Genomic DNA, 18,427 nt, shown 5'->3' with positions numbered 1-18,427 from the left:
AATTAAACTCTAAGTTTAACCTATTCGTATAATCATTTATAAAAAGTAATATTAAAATATATATGATTCAAAATCCAAAACCTACAATTTATTTTCATATCTATAGACTACGGTGCATCATCAAGTTGAAGAATTTGGCATGCTTATTTATTTCTAACAATTTTGATTTTTTCTGCTAAAAGTTTATGTTGAGGAAGCGGATTTATATACTGATATAGCATATTATAGAGTGAAAGAAAAAAACAACCTGATAACTTTCCATTTTCTTTTCCAATATTTTAATCAACATCGAATATCACTCGTTTATTAGCATGCTAGTAACGTAAAGTAACATAAACCAAACATGCATATATAATGAATTACTACTATAAAACTATATCTTAAAAAAAAAAAAGAAAAAAACCAAATCAACAACTTGGAAGAACAAGTCATGTGACAGCCAATGTAGGCATGGACCAAATCTTAGGACCCTTTCTTCACTTTATTTGGTTCAACACTAGATGACCCAAGCCCATGTCTTTGTCTTTCCATGGGTCCTTGCCATGTTTCTCCACTTCCGGGCTCAGCTTCATCATCCACCCAATCATCTGTCACCATTTTTTGCTGATAATATCGGAGGGCCACAAAAAGCATGAAGGCTACACAATTTTATAACATGAAGAAAAATGGTTAAAAGAAAACCCATCAATTGGACGAGCTTTGCAAGGAAGTTAGCTTTTGAATTCGTTGAAAAACTGAAGCTACTTTTCTCACCAGCCCAAACGCGAGCAACAATCGAAGATAGGTTCCAAACCAGGGTGAAGATTGCCATTGCCACAGCTTTTTTATGTGTGCATGAATCCCATGCATCACCGAAGCGTCGAATCCAAAATTTTCCTTCGTATTCAAATTGATTTGAAAATTATTAGATCATGTTGGATTTTGAATTAAGAAATAAGAATAGACTAAATCAAACACTTTTGTATTTTAAAGCCAATAAATTAAGCTATTTGAACTACTTAATCCTATAATATTAAGCACGTTTAACCACCCCCACCAACCCAAATTCGAGATAAAGAATGACAATGCAACAAGTTTTCACCTAAAACTTTCATGCGAAGGGTTGTAATCAGAGGATAAAATTCCAAACATGATGAAAAGGGCATAATAAAGGAAATGGCTCGAATCAGAATCCGATAATGAAGATAATGATGTAATGATGGAGACTGACTTTAAGCCTGAGTGATAAAAGAGTAGGACCCAGAAACAAAAGAGCCGTTATATTAATCAGACCAACAGGATCTAAAAGATCAGGTCCGATTGTGGGGCATCCAATGTGTAGTGTGATTGAAATATTTTGTAACGGTAGATTAGAGTAATAATGAAGGGGGAATGGGATTTTACCGTATGCAGTTAATTGGTGGGAATAAGAAGAGCAGACTTTTGGGACGGTGAAAACGCCAAAAAAGCCTGACAGACAGTGAGCACAACCAAGCATCAGTTAAAAGTGAAAAAGCATTCAGATTTCATTTCACTTGACAGAATTTAAACAGTTCTGTTCTCTGTAGTTGTCATGTCATTACTCCAGGGTGGTAAAAACGATGCGACTCTTTCATTTCACTTGGACTTTGTTGCATGGAAAAACCAACAGTGTCCTTGGATAGAAAAGAGACAACCTATTTGTTTTTTGATGATAGAGTTGTTTTTCAAAAGTTGTCTAATTTATATAACAAAAAAAGAAATTTGTTTTTAAATTAGAAGGTAAATTTGTGATTTCAACCAAACAAACTTACCCAATTTAGCCATTTTCCAGATTGTTATGGAGCTGCCACACCTGGCCAAAACAAACAGCAGTACTGCCAACTGCAATTGCCCCAATTGATCAAATTCTTTTTCCATCCTCCTGCTCAATGTTAGAAATGAAAATGAATAACAAATGTTTGAAATATGGAAATTACCTTCATTGTGGTAGCAGGATCACCGGAAAAAAGTGCTCTGAGCTTTAATAGGAACTCGTTCAAGTAAGGAAGCACCAATTTAAGTATCCAAACGGCTTCTTCTTCTCCAAGCACACAGCTCGACTCATCTATATCCACAACTCCCCTGCATTGTTATAGACAGAAAAATAGAAGGTTAAAAAATGGATTGAAACTTAGAAATTTGATCATTCATGGCGTCTGATGCAGGGTTTTACCTGCAGATGATTGATTTGTAAAGAAAGATGGCAGCAAGGTAAACAAGACCCAGATAGGAAATTACAGAAATACAGCTGTAGAAGAAGCATTTATCAAACAGAGTTTTAGTAATGTACTGTGTCTTAAAACAGAGAAGGTTAAAATTGAAACTTGTGTTCATTGATAAATTTTAAGACCTGATGTTGAGGTCCTGGGTGTAAGAGGATGAGATGATGATGAATGTGCCCATCCCAAAGACCAATGCGGATTTCGATACGTCTCTCCACATGACTAAATCAACTGAAGGATTAACAAAGACACACAAGAAGAAGAAGAATTAAGCAAGTTGCAAATATGAAATTCATTGATCTGTCCAAGAAATGAAATCAATTTTCCACCTAAATTCTGCATTTTGTTCTGAGTTTGCGGGAAACTCTTGTAATGGTAATCATCTGAGGCTGAAACCGAAGGAAAACAGTACGGTCATAAACATTCAGAACTAAACAAATTTTATCTCAATAAAACATCATGTAGAAACATATACTTACAACAAGTAGGTTTTGTAGCAGTTGTGTAAACTGAAGTAGCACGCTTTACAACTGGTGGAGACTGCTTATTCACAGTTGAAGAAAATGATGCAGTTTTGTTATGGAATTGGCTAATTTTCTTCACTTCATTAACAACATTGCTAGGTTTATCTTCTTGTAACTTCTTCACTTCATTGACAGCTTTGTTGGGCTTTTCTTCTGGCAATTTCTTCACTTCATTAGCAACTTTGTTAGGCTTCTCCTCTGGTACATTCATTTCCTTAATGTCAAAGCTCTTCTTTTCATTACCAACCTCAATTTCCTCCTCCTCTTCTTCCTCTTCTTCATAAATTTCTTCATCATCTTCAACATTTTCACCATCATTATCATCATCATCATCATCATCAATTAATAATTCAGGAGATGATTTCACTATATTTCCATTGCTTGTACTGCTTGAAATGACCTTGTCTTGGCACACACCAAACTCTTTACAGTTCTCCGCAGACTCAGATCCATTCTTCTCTGTTTCAACTGGGTTCTTCTCATTTTCTTCAATGGAAACATTATTACCATTTTTTTGATCATCCAAAACCAGAACTTTATTCTCCTCCGATTTCGACCTCCTCAATTGAAGTGAATTCCCTTCATTCCTGTTTCCACTATCAGACTGATCCGAGGCCTTAACTGAATCTGATTTTGCCTTCCTTAATTGAGCTGAATTCCCCTCTATTCTCTCACCAGATTCAACAACATCTTTACTCAGCTTAGCAGACCTTTTAGGAACTTCAGATCTTGGCTTCTTCAAATGAATTGGGCTTCTTTCAATTCCATCAACAGACTTACTTAGCTCCTTAGTTCCTTCAGATCTTCCTTTCTTAACCTGAATTGGAGCCTTCTTAATTCCATCAACAGACAAGCTCAAGTCTTTGCAATGTTCCATGAATCTTCCTTTAGCTATCCGAATTGGGCTTTTCTTAATTCCATCAACATTCGCACTCAACTCCTTGCACTGCTCCTCAGTTTTGCCTGAGGCAATATGAATTGGGTTCTTCTCAAACCCTTCAATGCTTTCACCTTTCCAAGTCTTTCTCTTGCTATTAACAGCCACACCGCCAATAGTTTGGCCTTTCTTCAAGCTCAATTTTTTATTACCACCATCACTATTTTCTTCAGCATTACTGTTTTCTTCTCCATTGAAAACTTTAATTCCGCCTTTGACTTCATCACTCTTCATTCTAGTTTCCCACACTGACCCTGCAACAACACTGCTCTTAGCTCCAGCTCTTCTATTACTCAAATCCATCTCTTTCCTCCTTTTTATCTCATCTTCTTTTACTCTTCCTTTCCTGTAATTGAGTACTACCGGCACATGGATGTTAATTATTGGATAAGAGGCTTCGAGTTGAAGAAATGGAGGTTGGTGGGGTGGAACTTTAGCTTCCCCTTTCCTAAGCTCTTGAGAGAGAGAGAGAGAGAGAGAGAGAGAGAGAGAGAGAGAGAAACACAGAGAGATAAGAGTGAGTGAGTTGCAAGGGACGGAGGATTGGGTTCCTTTACCTTTTCTTTTTCTCTTTTGTTCTGGTTTCTTTCTTTTTAATTAATGTTGGCTTTGGCTACTCATGAGAAGTCTGAGATACAGACGTGGTGGGGTTGAATGATATGGGGCGGTTGTGAAGGATCACATTTTTTCTCTGTCTTCTTTTGTTTCTTTATTTTCCTTTTGCATATTTGTTTCTCTCTTTTTCATTATCAAAGGGATATCTGAGACTGAGAGCTCACTGTAATCTATGCAACCAAAAGGGGTAGACCATTTTCACATGCAAAATGGAGACATTGTCCTTGCTGAGAGATGGTTTCCTTTCTTCTGCTAATTTTCTTTGTATCTGAGGCATGAAAAAACACGTGGTGTGAAAAAATTGCTAGGCAATCCTTGGCGTAGCCTCCCAAACTTGGCCAAAGCCTGGGGAAAATTTTGAGGCTTTTGTTTTTAAAGGTAGCTTTGTTGCCTCATAATTTTCGTGCTCAATCCTTATTATGGTCTAATTTTAAGCCGGAATCATTTTCTAAAGATCAAAAATCCGAACACCAAAAATAGATAAAGTGAAAACAAACAAAAAAATCCTACGGTTCGGTCGGTGAATATTGTCATTGTCAGGCCTTGAGACCCATGTTTTGGTTTGGCTGATTAGTCTTAACTAGAGTGGACTGTTTGGTGGCACGTTCAAAAGAAATGCTTGACTGGTGAATGAAGGGAATCCATGCTTTTCGTTTTATCCAAAAATAATCCAAGTTGAATTGGCTCAAGAGAATTCCCACTTATATCAGATATAAAAAGTTGACTTTCCAAAGCTCTTGTTTCTGTTAAACTGATTTTAATCAGTTATCTTCGAATGAAAATTTTTCTGAAAAAAGTTGAGCTTGGAGAAACTTTATCAAATTACAAGTCAGGCCAATTCGAGCCAAAATTTCATAAAACCCCTTAACCCACTTTTGAGACATCATCAAATAGCAGAGGCAATCTTCTTAGCTCCCCAGAATGAGATGTTAAAACCTCGCATCAGGAAATTGCAAGAAAAAGACAACTAAAATAGGTCATACTGTCACAAACACGAAGGCTTATGGCATACGGGAGGAATGTTTGGCGTAAGGCTAACTGGTAAATCCAATTAGTACATGAAGAGCACAGTAAATTGTAAGGTTGCAACCCTACCCCACCATCCCACCCTTTCTTTTAACAAGCATGTGAGGTCATATCATGCCAAGAGCTGCCTCCATGTATGGACAAATTGAAGTTGTACTCTTGTTCCCACCGACACCAATTTACCAATCTAATAATTATGGGTAATAATTTGTGTTTGCAACGTTAAAAAGCACTGCTTTTCTTCTTTTTTTTTTCCCCCTTATATAGGTGGGGTGTCTCTCTTTTGAAAAAAGGTTGGATTTGAGATTCAGTCTCAGACTTGGAGCAGTTCACCCTCTTAAATTGAAGGAACCTGTAACAATGGAATATAGTATGTTTGAAATGGTGAAAAAAAAAGTACAGCTAGAAACGTGGCGAGGACTGCAACAACAATCTGAACTCCACAATTAGTCATAATTAAGGCCACCGAGTTAGGCACCTAAAGACCAAGTAATCGGGAATTTTCACCAATATTGACAACCAAGTTTATACACATCAAACTAAACAAACCAATGCATCAAACTTCGGATTTCACAATCCCGGAGATCATGGAAGTCAAAGCTTCATTTGATATGTTAAAAATGAGTCAGTAAGATCCAAATCAATAAAAATTTAGGGAGTAGCAACAAAAATAGGGAGCCAATTTGTTGGATTTGGCATTGATTACAGAGAATAATCTCAAGTATAACTTAAGCAGCTACGCAGTGATAGAGTAAACTATAGAGTTGGGATTCCCCTCCCCATTTTGTTCCGTTGAAGGCACATGGTTCGCACGCCTAGCAAGATATGCTACCTAATTATGTCACCAAGACACAAAATATTTCCAATATTTAAATATACTTATTCTGAGGATTTTAAAGCTGATACATTTACATTTGCAGTAAACATTCTGACAGATGAGCTCTGATTTTGATTAAATATTGTAAAGTAGCTCACTTACTCCCACATAATTTAAGAATTTAGAGTACCAAAGCAATGGCCGATTCGATTCAGCTGAGCAAAACTTAGTTTATATATAATTTGATTGAGTATTGTGGGGTGATGGATATTGGTGACAGGTGACCCACAATCGTCAACTATCAGTAACGACTTGGTTTTAGAAAATTGATAATCATGGTCCAGTTTGTTGCGTGGGAAAATGCCATAAATTTCATCAAATCTCGCAAAAATTTCATCAAATTCTGATATAGGGATTGCAGTAAGCGTTGAGAATGGCATACAAGTAGTTGGCAGGGTAAAAAATGATAAAATAATTGATAATTTTTGCCAAACTTTGACCCTTCCAACACTTGAACTAAGCTCCAACAACTATAAATAAAGTTAAAAGGGGGGTTGATTTAGCATCTGTCAGATATTATAAATCGACAAGGAATGAAAGGCAAAAAAAGGGTATTTGATTATTTCTCATTCTGTTGTTTGTATAATCTGGAAATAGGATTGAAAATCCTTGTTGCGTAGAAAAATAGAATCATTATTCAATCATGATCAGGCTATGGTAAAATCCTAACAAAGAACTATCAGCAAAATGTCTTTGTTTTCAATGTACTTTCACATGGATGGTTTGGATCCGTTGGCTTGACAGGAAGCCACGAAACAGACTTCAAAGACTTAAAATAGGACGCCAGACACCTGACTTGAGTTTTCCAGAAAGTTGTATGCCTTTTCCCATAAAGCTTGTGGAAATGGGTGAAACTTCTTGAATGCTATGCATAAAATGTAATAATGCACAAATTTCAACCAAATTAAACCTATGGAATCTTAAATATAATCTAATTTCGCAAACTATATAAAGCTGTAAAATCAAAGATGAAGCTTAAGATATCTATTTTGTGCAAAGGAGCCCCATCAATAAATATAGCAGATATACAGTTTCCACAATGATATATTTGTTGTGAAACAAAACATGACATTGGCCAAAAGCAAACTCATGAAAATCAAACAAAAGTAACAAACAAAATTTTGATGGGGGAAAAAAGAGATTCACAATCCCCAAAATCTTTCTGGAAAACTACTTACGAGTTCTGTGAGTGGATATTTTACAAGTTGCCTACGGAAGTAATCGAATAGTTTAACTCCATCTCTGCTCCAACAAAAATGATAGACCAAATCAGTAAGTTATATAGTATGGAAGGGAAGAAATGAAGAGGCGGAGTTATTGACCTAAACTAGGGGACATGGCTGAAAATGAACCGCAATAGGTTAGTACTTAGTACTTACTAGTGCTTGCCACTCAAAAGCTTCGAGTTTGTGATGAAATGCATCACTTTCACATTTAAATTCCACATTTGATGTATCAGTCAACCATACGTTCTCCTCTCAACAACAGCAACCCCTCCACCTTCTTTTTCTGCTAATTTAAATACTTGTTGGACTCCTCTACCCTCTCTTCTCCTGAGAATGGAAGCAGTTTAGGATGATCTCTGAATCATTTAACATTGCTGCTCTCAATAGAAGTTTGTAATATATTTTCTGATTTGTTCTGCGAAGCATTCATCTTCAACTTCTCACTTTTCGTTGACTTTTTCGTTTCTTGCTCAAGCTGCTTGCAGTTCTCTTCATGAGCTTTGTTAAACATCCTTACAAAATTGAGTAGAGTCGAAGTAACTACAGCAGACAGCAATAGTTTAGAAGAATAATATAAAATACAAAGAAAAATAAAAACTAGTAAAAAGTAACTTAACTTCAGCTGTCCATTAAAATGAATACAAGGAAGTAAGCGATTTTCAAATGAAGTAAACCAGATGAACAGGAGGGTATCCTTGAATCTCCAACAGAAGTAACCAGAAATTAGGTCTTCATTCTTACAGGAAAAAGAAGCACATTTGAAACATTATAGGCTAATAAACAGAGATATAGAAGCATTTTAGACTCGAGCAGCAGACTAAGCTTCCTCTTTTCATTTTTTTCAATTTCTTCTTTCATTTTTGTACTAGATTAAAGTCAAAGGTTTTACTTTTGTATAATTCAGCAACAGTCAAGATGTAAGTGGCAGTACAAACTGATGACAACTATCAAATACCTTGTTCAAAGGGACAACGAGCTGGATCTTCTCCAAAATAAAGAATCAACGCATCCACATTTCTACCCTGTTAATAAAGAACTCAGATAATGAGTGGTTTAATATGGAAAACAAATACAAGAGTGCCACTGTTTGAAACACAATCTAGACACCTACCACCCCCGAGTATAGTGAAGCCAGGGATCTCACTTCGGATTCGGCAAAACAAAGGAACTCCTTTAAAGTCTGGACAACAAAAGAAACATTAAGAAAAATATTATATTTTACATACATTAAAACGAATTATATGCTTAAAATACCTCACGGAAATTTTCGGACACAGGTCCATCATTTTCAGAACTGGACAGTTCCTGCACAACTTTCTCTAATCCTTTGCTTATGGCTTGCATTTCCTCTGCCAAAAATTTCAGTTGTATCTAGATGGGAACCACACATCAGCCAAAAATGCTAGCTCTAACTTATGTCTTCGTAAAATTATTTTCACCAAGAACAGGTAACATACCTTTGACGCAGGTTCTAAACTGGAAATATCTTTTGAAAAATCCAGTAGATCTGGAAGCTTATCAGCAAGCACCTACGATTTATTATTCAGGATTATTGTGACCAACTCAAAATGTTAAACTTTTGACAGATGGTTACCAGATTAAAGAAACTAATTTAGGGGGAAAAATCAGTACAGATTCATAAATACTTTAGAATCAATAAATAAAGGGTACGGTTATGGTCACAGCACATCCAAATGATGGATCACAACTTGTACCTTGCAAAGGTAATGCATGAGAGTCATTTTGTTGTTCCGCGCACGTGTATCGGTTAGTTTGAGAAGACTATCCAACCTAAATCCAATAGCAGAACCTAAAAAAAAACATTGACATTGAATAAAAAGTGCAAAAATTAACATCATTAAAGAAACATTAGAAAAGCAGAAGACAGGACATAAGCAAATGTAAAAAAAAAAGAAAAAGAACAACAATAAGAAAATAAGCAAAAAAATATTAATGAGGACTGTGAAGCTAAATCTAATAGATTTGGATTCATGACGATGACATAAGACAGTTGACTGAAACTCGATACTCAAAGGCATCTTAAGCTGTATCAGGGTTAGAGGTCAGATAGTTAAGCCAAAGCCAAGGACGACTTGACAATGCAATGAGAAGCGGGTGACATAAATGGAAAAAAAAAGAAAAGTTAAATCTTGAAAGAGATAGAGATCGGTGGTTCAAAGAAGTTTTCAAGTAAAAAAATAGAAAAGAGTATTGTAAGGGCATTCACCAGACACTTGATCATAATTAGCAAATGTCATTAGCACTAAATTCGGATGCACATTTGGAGCCTGGACGATCCCAATTAGGACTTATAATCAATCTTTCACTGTTGATTATGATGCCTCCTAATATTGAGGATATGCATGTATGATAGCGTGTTACCATTGTTCCTGTACCAGACAAATCATACTTAACTCACCCCTTGCAGTTCCCTGGTTCAAAGCATTTCCCAACGAAAGAATTGTCTGCATGATTCTCTTCAATTTGACAGAATTTCTGATCTGATAAGAGAAGTTTTGACATTAATATGTTGTCAATCATTGGATACCTAAAGCAGTTCACAGAAAAGCAAAAAAGTATAACTTGCCTCCTCTGCTGTAGAGTTTACAACATTAAGGCTACGTCTGAGGTCAGAAACCTAAAGGACAATTGAAGGCCAGATAAGCTACAAAGAAAAGCCAAGAACATTTAGCAACTCTGGAATTTGGGTACAGATTTTGGTCAAACCTGGGAGCGAAACTGTATCTTAAAAGAGAACACCCTGAGTTTGGATTCTACTCTGGGAACTTTCATTAGCTCCAAGAAGAACTGTTTCAGAGGTCCATGAAAAATATTGATCCATTAGTGATTATTGATAATATAAAAGTTCATAGGTTGTTAATATTCAAAAGCTATTCAAGTGAAAGCCAAATTGGCTAGTTCAAATGTCCCTTTCCTGTTGATGACAAATTATGATATTCAACAGAAAGTATACTGGTTAACAATCACTCAAAATTTTAAGAAGAGACCTAGCAGACAAGAAATATAGAAACAGCAATAAAATCCTACATACCAGTTCACATTTCCCCAACTTTTCCTTTTCTCCAGTGTAGCCCTAAACAAGGAGTTATGAAAGCAATTATAACTCAAGGAAAAGATAATACCAGTACCTTGAATATAAGATGTTTTGACTACAATAAAGGCAGAAAGATGATTAGAGGAGACCATCAAGTCTAATGTTACTATGATGAAGGATTTTAAAAAATTATTAATCAAATAATAATGATTCGTTTCACCTTTAGTACTTCCATCTCCTCTTTGGTAGGACAAAATTTTATGAGGTTTTCAACCTGGTCAACATCTAATGCTGATTCTTCCAAGGCAAGAACCGAACTCTGCGAAAGTTTCATTAAATAGTGTCAGGCTAACAAGCACGAGATACTAACCTAATCTGATTGAATTATAAATAGATTGTTCACTATATTCACATATTGCGACTTTTTTGCTTTTCTGAACCCACATTCGAATGGAGATGCATTTGTGCATACAAGTTGATATTTGTTCTTATTGAGTGAACATTCATATTATTAAGCACTTACAAAATCCGGACTAGCATTTGGTAGCACAAAGATGTTCAAAAATGCATTTCTAAATGAGCAATATAATGTTTTCTTTTGGCCAGGAATGAGAGAACCCTAAAGGTCTGCCATTTTTTAATAGTACATTGTGTTCTGACTTCTGGATATACCGAGGAAATCAGAATAGGATTTAGCGTGCACATTTTATAAAGCTAAAGATGCGGACCAAGCTTTTATTAATAAAAAAGTTTGTGTAGCTTCTGCACTAATATTTTCAACGTCTCCCTTGGTATCCAGAAATTACAGTAAGCTTTATCCTTAAAACTGCATATAAGCTAAGCTTTTCACTGTCCATCAAAACTTAGTACCATTTCCAAACAATCTAAAACCATAGGCGGTCTGAAGGACTAAGTTGTTACACATATATGTACATTTGTTAAGCAAAAAGAGACCAGGATGTTAAGATGAATAAGCAGCGAATTGGTGAAAGGACAAAATAGAATCCAATGCTAGGATATGGGTTTGCAGTTGATTTGAGGATTAAGATTAACCAAAAGTAAGGTTGCAGAGCAACAATGTTAGAGAAATCAATAATTACAAGCTGTGGATAATACGATTCAACCTACCATTAAGTCAGGCAAAGGCACTTTCACTTTTGAAAGCATGATTTCGCAATTATATGCACGTCTGTGGTCAATCTGCAAGAAGGAATGATATTAAACAAAGGCATACTAAAAATATAATAATAAGGTTCATGATATAGTTATCATCACAAAGCCCACGGAATAAGTCTCAGTTCATGTGTGAGTATGAATCAGACTGAAAGTTTGCATTTCTTATGTGCACCATTTGGAAACAAAAGGGTTTTAGCATCTAGGTCGCTTGATTCAAGTTTCCAATCTGGAGCGGTATTACAATGCTTCCTATTTCCCTTGGCAAGCAGATGAGCAATGACAAGAAAGTGGATGAAAAATGCACTTAGTATTTAATATACAACACATTCAGCCAAGGTTAAATTGTATAGCATGCGGACTTAAACTACAGATGCTAACATCTATGAAACAAGCAATTAAACCATCAACTGTATCACTTAAATATATATATATATATATATATATATAAAATTCCATTACCAGTTGCACCTTCTCAGATTTTGGCCCACGTGCTGTACGCGAACTTGATTTACTTCCACGATCTGTATTAGGAGCTGCTGCTGAGAAAAGATGCTCAAGCTCTGACATGTCAATCTCTGGAGCCCTACAAAGAGGGGTAACCATTCCAATAAAATAAAAGGAAACAAGAAAAAGACCATAATACTTGAACGAAACTTAAAAAGAAAACAAAAACCAAACTTAGCAGAGCAGCACATACTTGGAAGCTTCACCCAATTTTTGTGCTTCAGCCCATAGGCTTCCCTGCACAGCTCTAGATAACTTCAACCAATGCAATGGCTTTAGTTTCTTGGTCTGGTGACTCTTTGAACTAATCGTACGCGACAGAAGTCTATTCTTTGGATTCGTGGAAGAAATAAAAGGTGGTGGTGCAGGAGCTGAAGATCCACTACTACCTATAGATCGAGTTTCTGGAGAAACAGCATTTGTCTTTTTACCAAAAGGAGCAGGGGGAGGCGGGGCAGCAGGAACTTGAGAAGAATTTGATGACAAGGGAGGGGTGGGTGGTGGTGGTGGTGCGGGTGCTAATGATGAAGCTGTATGAATTGCCGCTTGCCTGGAATGAAAAGGAGGTGGAGGTGGCGGGGATGCAGATCTAGAAGCTGAATTTTCCTTCAAAGGTGGCATTGGAGGAGGAGGTGGGGGGGCTATAGGAGGCCCAGCTCTAACACGTGTTGGAGGAGGAGAAGGTGGAGGCACTGCAAGAAGTCCATCTCTAACAGCTTCAATTTTATTCAAAGGAGATGCAGGAGGAGGTATAGGTGCTGCTGGAGTTGTAGCTCTCAAAGCTAAATTTTCCTCCAATGATGGAGATGCGTCCAGAGGTACACCACTCTCTTTCAAAGGCGGTGTTGGAGGAGGTGGAGGAACAGCAGGAAGGATCACTCTAACAGCTGGGTTCTCCTTGCGAGGTGGTGTTAAAGGAGGTGTCAAAGTTGAAGCTATTGCAAAGGCTGGAGTGGAAGTAGAAGAGGAAGCCTTCGAAGACTGATCTTTGGCTAATGCAGTCTGATTTTTGTCCTGTAAGTAAGTTCCAGTTTCTTTGGCAGGTGAAGACTTTAATGGTTCTAATGCTGAAGAAAGAGGAGTTGGCAATGGTGGAGGTGGTGGGGGATGAGGAAGAGCTTTTGTTCCACCAGAACTTGAGGGAGGTTGAACTGGAGGAGGTAGAGGCGCTTGGGATGAAATTGAAATGCTTTTAGTTTCATCCACTTTAGGTATATTTGACACTGCCCGAGAAACATTTACTGCAGCTGCAGATGTTGTAGTTAAATGACTGACCCGACCAACAGATGATACAGAATCAAGCAAATTCGCAGTATACTGGTTATTTTGTTGATGCGTGACATCAGACCGAGCGAATGGTTCAATGTAAGAGTCTTGGGGCTTAGCCTCCTTACTTGCATCTGAATCAATAGATGACTCTTGTGAGGGTGCAGGCAGAATCTTCATACCCATAGATGCAGGACTCCTTGGGCTACTTGGTAATCCCGTGAGCTTTTTTTCCTTCTGAAGATTTTTAGGACTTAATCTCCCCAGCCGAGGGCTGAGGTTCACGCTGCTATTCCAATCACTGTCAGACTTTTCTTGGACAATATTTGATGCACCTATTTGTTGAAGCACGTTGAATGCAACATCTGCCCGAGGATCCATCCAGTCAACATTACTAAAGATTTCTTGAACTTTGGAAAATGCTTCCATTGGAAGACCTTCTTTATCTTCAAAGCAAGAAAAATCCATGGAAATAATGGAAGAAGCAGCATCCATTTCTGAGAAAAGAATCTTCATACAGAGGGCAACTTTTTATTAGAAAAAAAGAACCACAAAATTACAAGCAAAATGTACAAAAATATATACCTCAGCTCTAAATTCTTTTGGAAACAGCTCCTTGGCATCCCATAAAATATCAATGTCATCACGATTGAGCATCAAAATGTTTGATCTAATAAAAGCTGTGTTAAACACAACCCTGAATATCATCCCCTCTCTTTCCATGTCATCATTCAAGTTGATACACTCAACCACAACATCACCTTGAATATGGCAATTTATGTCAATTTTAGCAAGCGCACACTCTTTCTGCAATAGATTAGTAAAAGGTAAGAGTTAAGACAATCACTTGCTCTAGAGTAGAATCAAACACGTCTATACAAAAGATGTGATAATATGAACAAGCATAGGCCCAAACCGTATGTGGGTACGTGTCTATACATAGAGTAAGGAGATTATTGTTATAAAAATTAATGACTTTTTCATATATTAGAGCATAACTCCCCAAATTTGAACAACAAAACAAGGTTATATATAGCAGACGTATCCTAATTAACAACTGAAGCACCTAAGACGAAAAGGTATCACATCCCTCACTAGTCTTCAAGATTAGTCTCAAGATTGTAATTTAGATGTGTGACATGCTTCAAAATCCTTAAAAGATATTTAGGAATGTCAACCACTTTCCTTTAATAACGAAAAAGGGGAAGGGAATGAGAATGGAAACTGATATAAAAAACTAGAAAGATGTGATATTACCTGCTTATAATACCGGATAGATTTGCTTCTTGTGGGGGTTGAGTACAAAACTTTTGAAGTTCTATCAACAACAAGAAAAGGATCCTGTCCATATATTCTAAATATTGGACGGCAGCCTCCCTCTCCATCAACATTTGGAATGTATCTAAGAATGATGCAATCCAAGGTGAGAGCTCGATCCAAAGGAGGCCATTCTGAGGCCACATTCCTCCTTGAGACATACTGTAAATATCTCAATTGTGAAGGCATTGGATTCAGGGGTGAAAGCAACTGCAAAAGCTCACGAGGAGCTTGCCTGTATATCATGTCCAACGTCTTCTGCTCTCCGCTGTACTGCTTCCTATATAATAGCAATGCAGCCAGCATGAAGGCCAAGACTGGCCAACCACCCCGTTCACAATGCATTAGCAGCAAATTATGCTGACCAAGTGAAAGCCAGCTTTCGCACGATCTCAGAAAATGGTGGAGCACCTCCATTGCGATTAATGGGCACCCTTCATACTGACGAGGGTAATCCATTATCGTCATATCATACTCAGATAGAAATTCAGCGATCTGGCTTTGTGGTTCTCCTTCTCGGAAATTAAAGACCAAGAATGAAGCATCAGGGAAGTGATCTTGAAGATGACTAACTATTCCTTTTATGTAGACTTCGTAGTTTTCTTCTTCCCAAGCATCAATAGTAAAGCAGCAATCAAAAACTATATGCAATCACAGCACACACAATTTGTCAAACACCAATTGATAAAATTGCAGAATAAGAAACAAGTTAAAATTCATTTAGCTAAACTCTGGGTATTTTTTTATCATCTGCTCGTACACACTTAAACAAAGAATTCAAAAATCAAACTTTGCATTCTTTCCCAAATTTCCTAAGCGACCAAACAGAAACCCATATTTTAAAAAACAGCAATTTTTTCAAAAGTCATATTTAATCACCCAAATATTAATCATTTCCGGTGTGACCAACATCTCCACATTTCAAAAAAGTTAGACAACTAAAATCCAATAAAAACATAAACTTTTTATTTTTAGCATTACCAATAAAAATAAAGAATGCAAATTGAAGAAAGCCAAGAAAACCCAACGTACCGTAGACACGTTCACAGATCTCCAGAAGGCCATCAGGTGGCTTCCTGTAAAAGAGTTTACGAAACAAGGCCATGTCTGTGGTCCAAAATCCTTGAAAACACAACAACTAAATCAGACTCCAAAGCAGTAAAAAAAAATAAAAATAAAAATAAAAGAAGAAAAAAAAACAGACCTTGCCCTTGGAATAAGGAGTTGTTGAAAGTGAATTGTGGAATTCTATTTGTTTGTTGGTTGGGTTGTGATATTTATTGGAAATTAAATTGAAAGACTTTTAGACTTGCAGATAAAGGAAATGATTTGGTGGGTATATTTATTTCTGTTTCTTTTAGTGTTTGTTGTTCGATACTGAAAAAACCAAAAGATTCTCAAAATAATGATTTGATTTGATAGAATAACGAAAGAGATAGAGAGATAGAGTTTGTTAGTTTGTTCGTGCAGTGCCCTAAAAAGGTTTGGGCTTCAGCTTTGCAGCTGACAAGAAAGTGGAGAATCTGTCAGCTGTCACCTAACTGAGTGTCGTTTTATGACGTGGATACCATCTATTGCCGACATCTACCACTTCACATTTATCTAATTTTTGTTTTGTTTTATGCGGTATTTTCTTTCATTTTCATTTTTTTTACGAACCAATTACGTAGAAAATGATTGGGATTTTGGGAAAACCCGAAAAGGTAGAAATTGTCTCCTTTTCTCTTCCTTTCAGTTTTCACTTTTCATTAATCTATGCTTACAATTTCAATTATATACTTTTTTTTTATTATCTTCATGTTTATGATAAAAGGGTAGAATTTTTTTTAATATTACATAATAATTAGAAGATGGGAATGGAGAAATTAATTCAAGTTCAAGATTGGTTACTTTCAAGTTGTTGGGTTGACCACAAGGCAGCTAGTAAATACTAGGAAAGTCTCAATAAAATCTCATAAAGCTTTGGCGGTTGGGCCGGAATTTTCAGGATATAGCCATTACTCTCTGTACCGTCAGGATATATGATGAAGGAGATAAAGATGAAAGAAAATCAGTTGGAAACAAAAGGGTTTTAGTTGTTTTGGGGGTTTACCATCTGCTTTAACCTGAACATGTCAACATCATGAATGACCTCTGCATCTGGAAAACTCAGTTAGCAATGCCAAACTTGTGATTAAGTGGTCATGTGACGTTATTGAAGTTTCCTCAAATCCTGGTAAGAAGCTTGCAGAAGGGGAGATGCCTATTTTTGCATCCGTAAGTAAAAGCATCTGATTTTCAATGCTTTCAACTGAACACTTAAAATCTAAATTTGATGAAAACGTTGAATGTGCATGGTGTAAACAGCAAACAAATTGGCAGAAAATAAAATTCTCCTAACTGTACCTTAAATTGGGAGTTCCCAAGTAATTAAATAATCATTGACAGCACATTCATTAAAAGCATTCATTAATGGATCAAACATGCAAGAATTGTCAAAATGGCATTGGGTATTTCTTCTTAGCTTCTAGCGAATAACTATATATTCTCAGGTAAGCCTGGAATTAAAACACTAGTATCTATTAGACAAATTTGCTTTAATATGTTGTTAAAATTTCAGTCTTGTTTCTTTTCTAAACAAAAGATGTATTTCATTACCTGGAGCTCATCTGTGTCACGGACCGCGCACGAATCCTAGATCAAGAGAGTCGCGTGATGAGATTTATTTAAGATGGTGCTGGCAAAGCATCAAGAAGGATCAAAACTGAGATCCAAAAGGTCCATACATCAATTATGCGGGTTAAGGCCAAGATCGAAATGTAGAAGTACATTTGTGGTGAGTTGCACGGTGCCAGGCATGAGGATTATTTGCTGAAATGTTTTAAAAAATCTTAAGATATGATACAGACAGTCAGATATAAAAAGATCTAAAACCAGCTGAAGACAGACCAGGTCGTGGACATAGAAGGGTATAAAATCGCCCGAAGACAAATTAGGCTGGTGGGTATGAAAGGATCTAGAGATGCTTGGAGACAGATCAGGTGCGCCGGCACTTAAAATTTCAGAAAGGTTAGGCGCGGGCACAGTGATAGACACTATAACACCTAGGCAAGAAAGCCTTTAGAAGGCTCTAGCTTCGGGCCTTGGCCTTAACCAAAATATGGGAGTATACTCGTAGTGAGCTACACGGTGCTAAATACGAGGATTGTTTGTTGGAAGGTTTTAAAACATCTTAAAATATGACATGAACAGTTAAACATAAAAAAGACGATCGCACAATAATTAGGCTTAAGCTCTTATCCAGTCATCTGCTACCTTGATTTTTTGTTAAAAGAACTTTGATATACATTTCTTCTTAATTGTCAGACGCCTATTATACTTTGATAGCCAATTACTTTTGATTTTTGACGTCTAAAACCACCTGATGGATTCGTCAATTCCTGGGGATCATATGATCTTACTCTTGTTCCCGAACCTTATCTCCAACTCCAATGGGATCAGTTAAGGACGGCAGTCAACTTTTGACACAAAACAAAACAGTAACCGCGTTACTCTCCTTCATTTAATTGGTTGATGGAAAGATCGAAAATGTGTATCAAAGTACTCCACTTGGGCTCTTCCCCTTTTTTCGATGGCTCGAGTTCAAAATGGGTCGGTAGTTGAATGAGAAAGGATTAACCCTCGGGAAGTAACGATGGAGCAA

General features: G+C 36.8%; 2 protein-coding genes across 3 annotated transcripts; both read right to left on the bottom strand.

The window, feature by feature from the left end:
* Positions 1–230: 230 nt before the first annotated feature.
* LOC111284182 (uncharacterized) lies at positions 231–4,719 on the bottom strand. Its single transcript, XM_022872898.2, has 9 exons — positions 2,702–4,719; positions 2,552–2,611; positions 2,351–2,453; positions 2,174–2,248; positions 1,938–2,082; positions 1,773–1,842; positions 1,384–1,449; positions 754–876; positions 231–638 (listed from the first exon to the last, which is right to left on the bottom strand). The coding sequence occupies exons 1-9, from the start codon at positions 3,984–3,986 to the stop codon at positions 463–465; spliced, it is 2,103 nt and encodes a 700-aa protein (XP_022728633.2). The 5' UTR covers positions 3,987–4,719; the 3' UTR covers positions 231–462.
* Positions 4,720–7,163: 2,444 nt separating this feature from the next.
* Positions 7,164–15,995, bottom strand: LOC111284181 (formin-like protein 13). Of its 2 annotated transcripts, none has more exons than XM_089762882.1 (19): positions 15,950–15,995; positions 15,778–15,867; positions 14,686–15,386; positions 14,014–14,235; positions 12,356–13,938; positions 12,118–12,241; positions 11,611–11,682; positions 10,703–10,801; positions 10,480–10,521; positions 10,155–10,235; positions 10,015–10,065; positions 9,847–9,928; positions 9,143–9,237; positions 8,885–8,956; positions 8,682–8,798; positions 8,539–8,607; positions 8,383–8,449; positions 7,581–8,121; positions 7,164–7,443 (listed from the first exon to the last, which is right to left on the bottom strand). In XM_089762882.1, the coding sequence occupies exons 2-18, from the start codon at positions 15,848–15,850 to the stop codon at positions 8,087–8,089; spliced, it is 3,585 nt and encodes a 1,194-aa protein (XP_089619008.1). In that variant the 5' UTR covers positions 15,851–15,867; positions 15,950–15,995; the 3' UTR covers positions 7,164–7,443; positions 7,581–8,086. The 2 variants fall into 2 exon arrangements, with proteins under 2 accessions (XP_089619008.1, XP_022728630.2); XM_022872895.2 differs by having other exon boundaries at positions 7,581–7,967.
* Positions 15,996–18,427: the final 2,432 nt, after the last annotated feature.

Source organism: Durio zibethinus, chromosome 6 (assembly GCF_047325235.1).
Source record: "Durio zibethinus cultivar Kanyao isolate XHJ-2024 chromosome 6, ASM4732523v1, whole genome shotgun sequence".
NCBI lineage: Eukaryota > Viridiplantae > Streptophyta > Magnoliopsida > Malvales > Malvaceae > Durio > Durio zibethinus.
The sequence above is the reverse complement of the archived record's forward strand: the minus strand, read 5'-3'. Positions and strand labels throughout refer to the sequence as shown.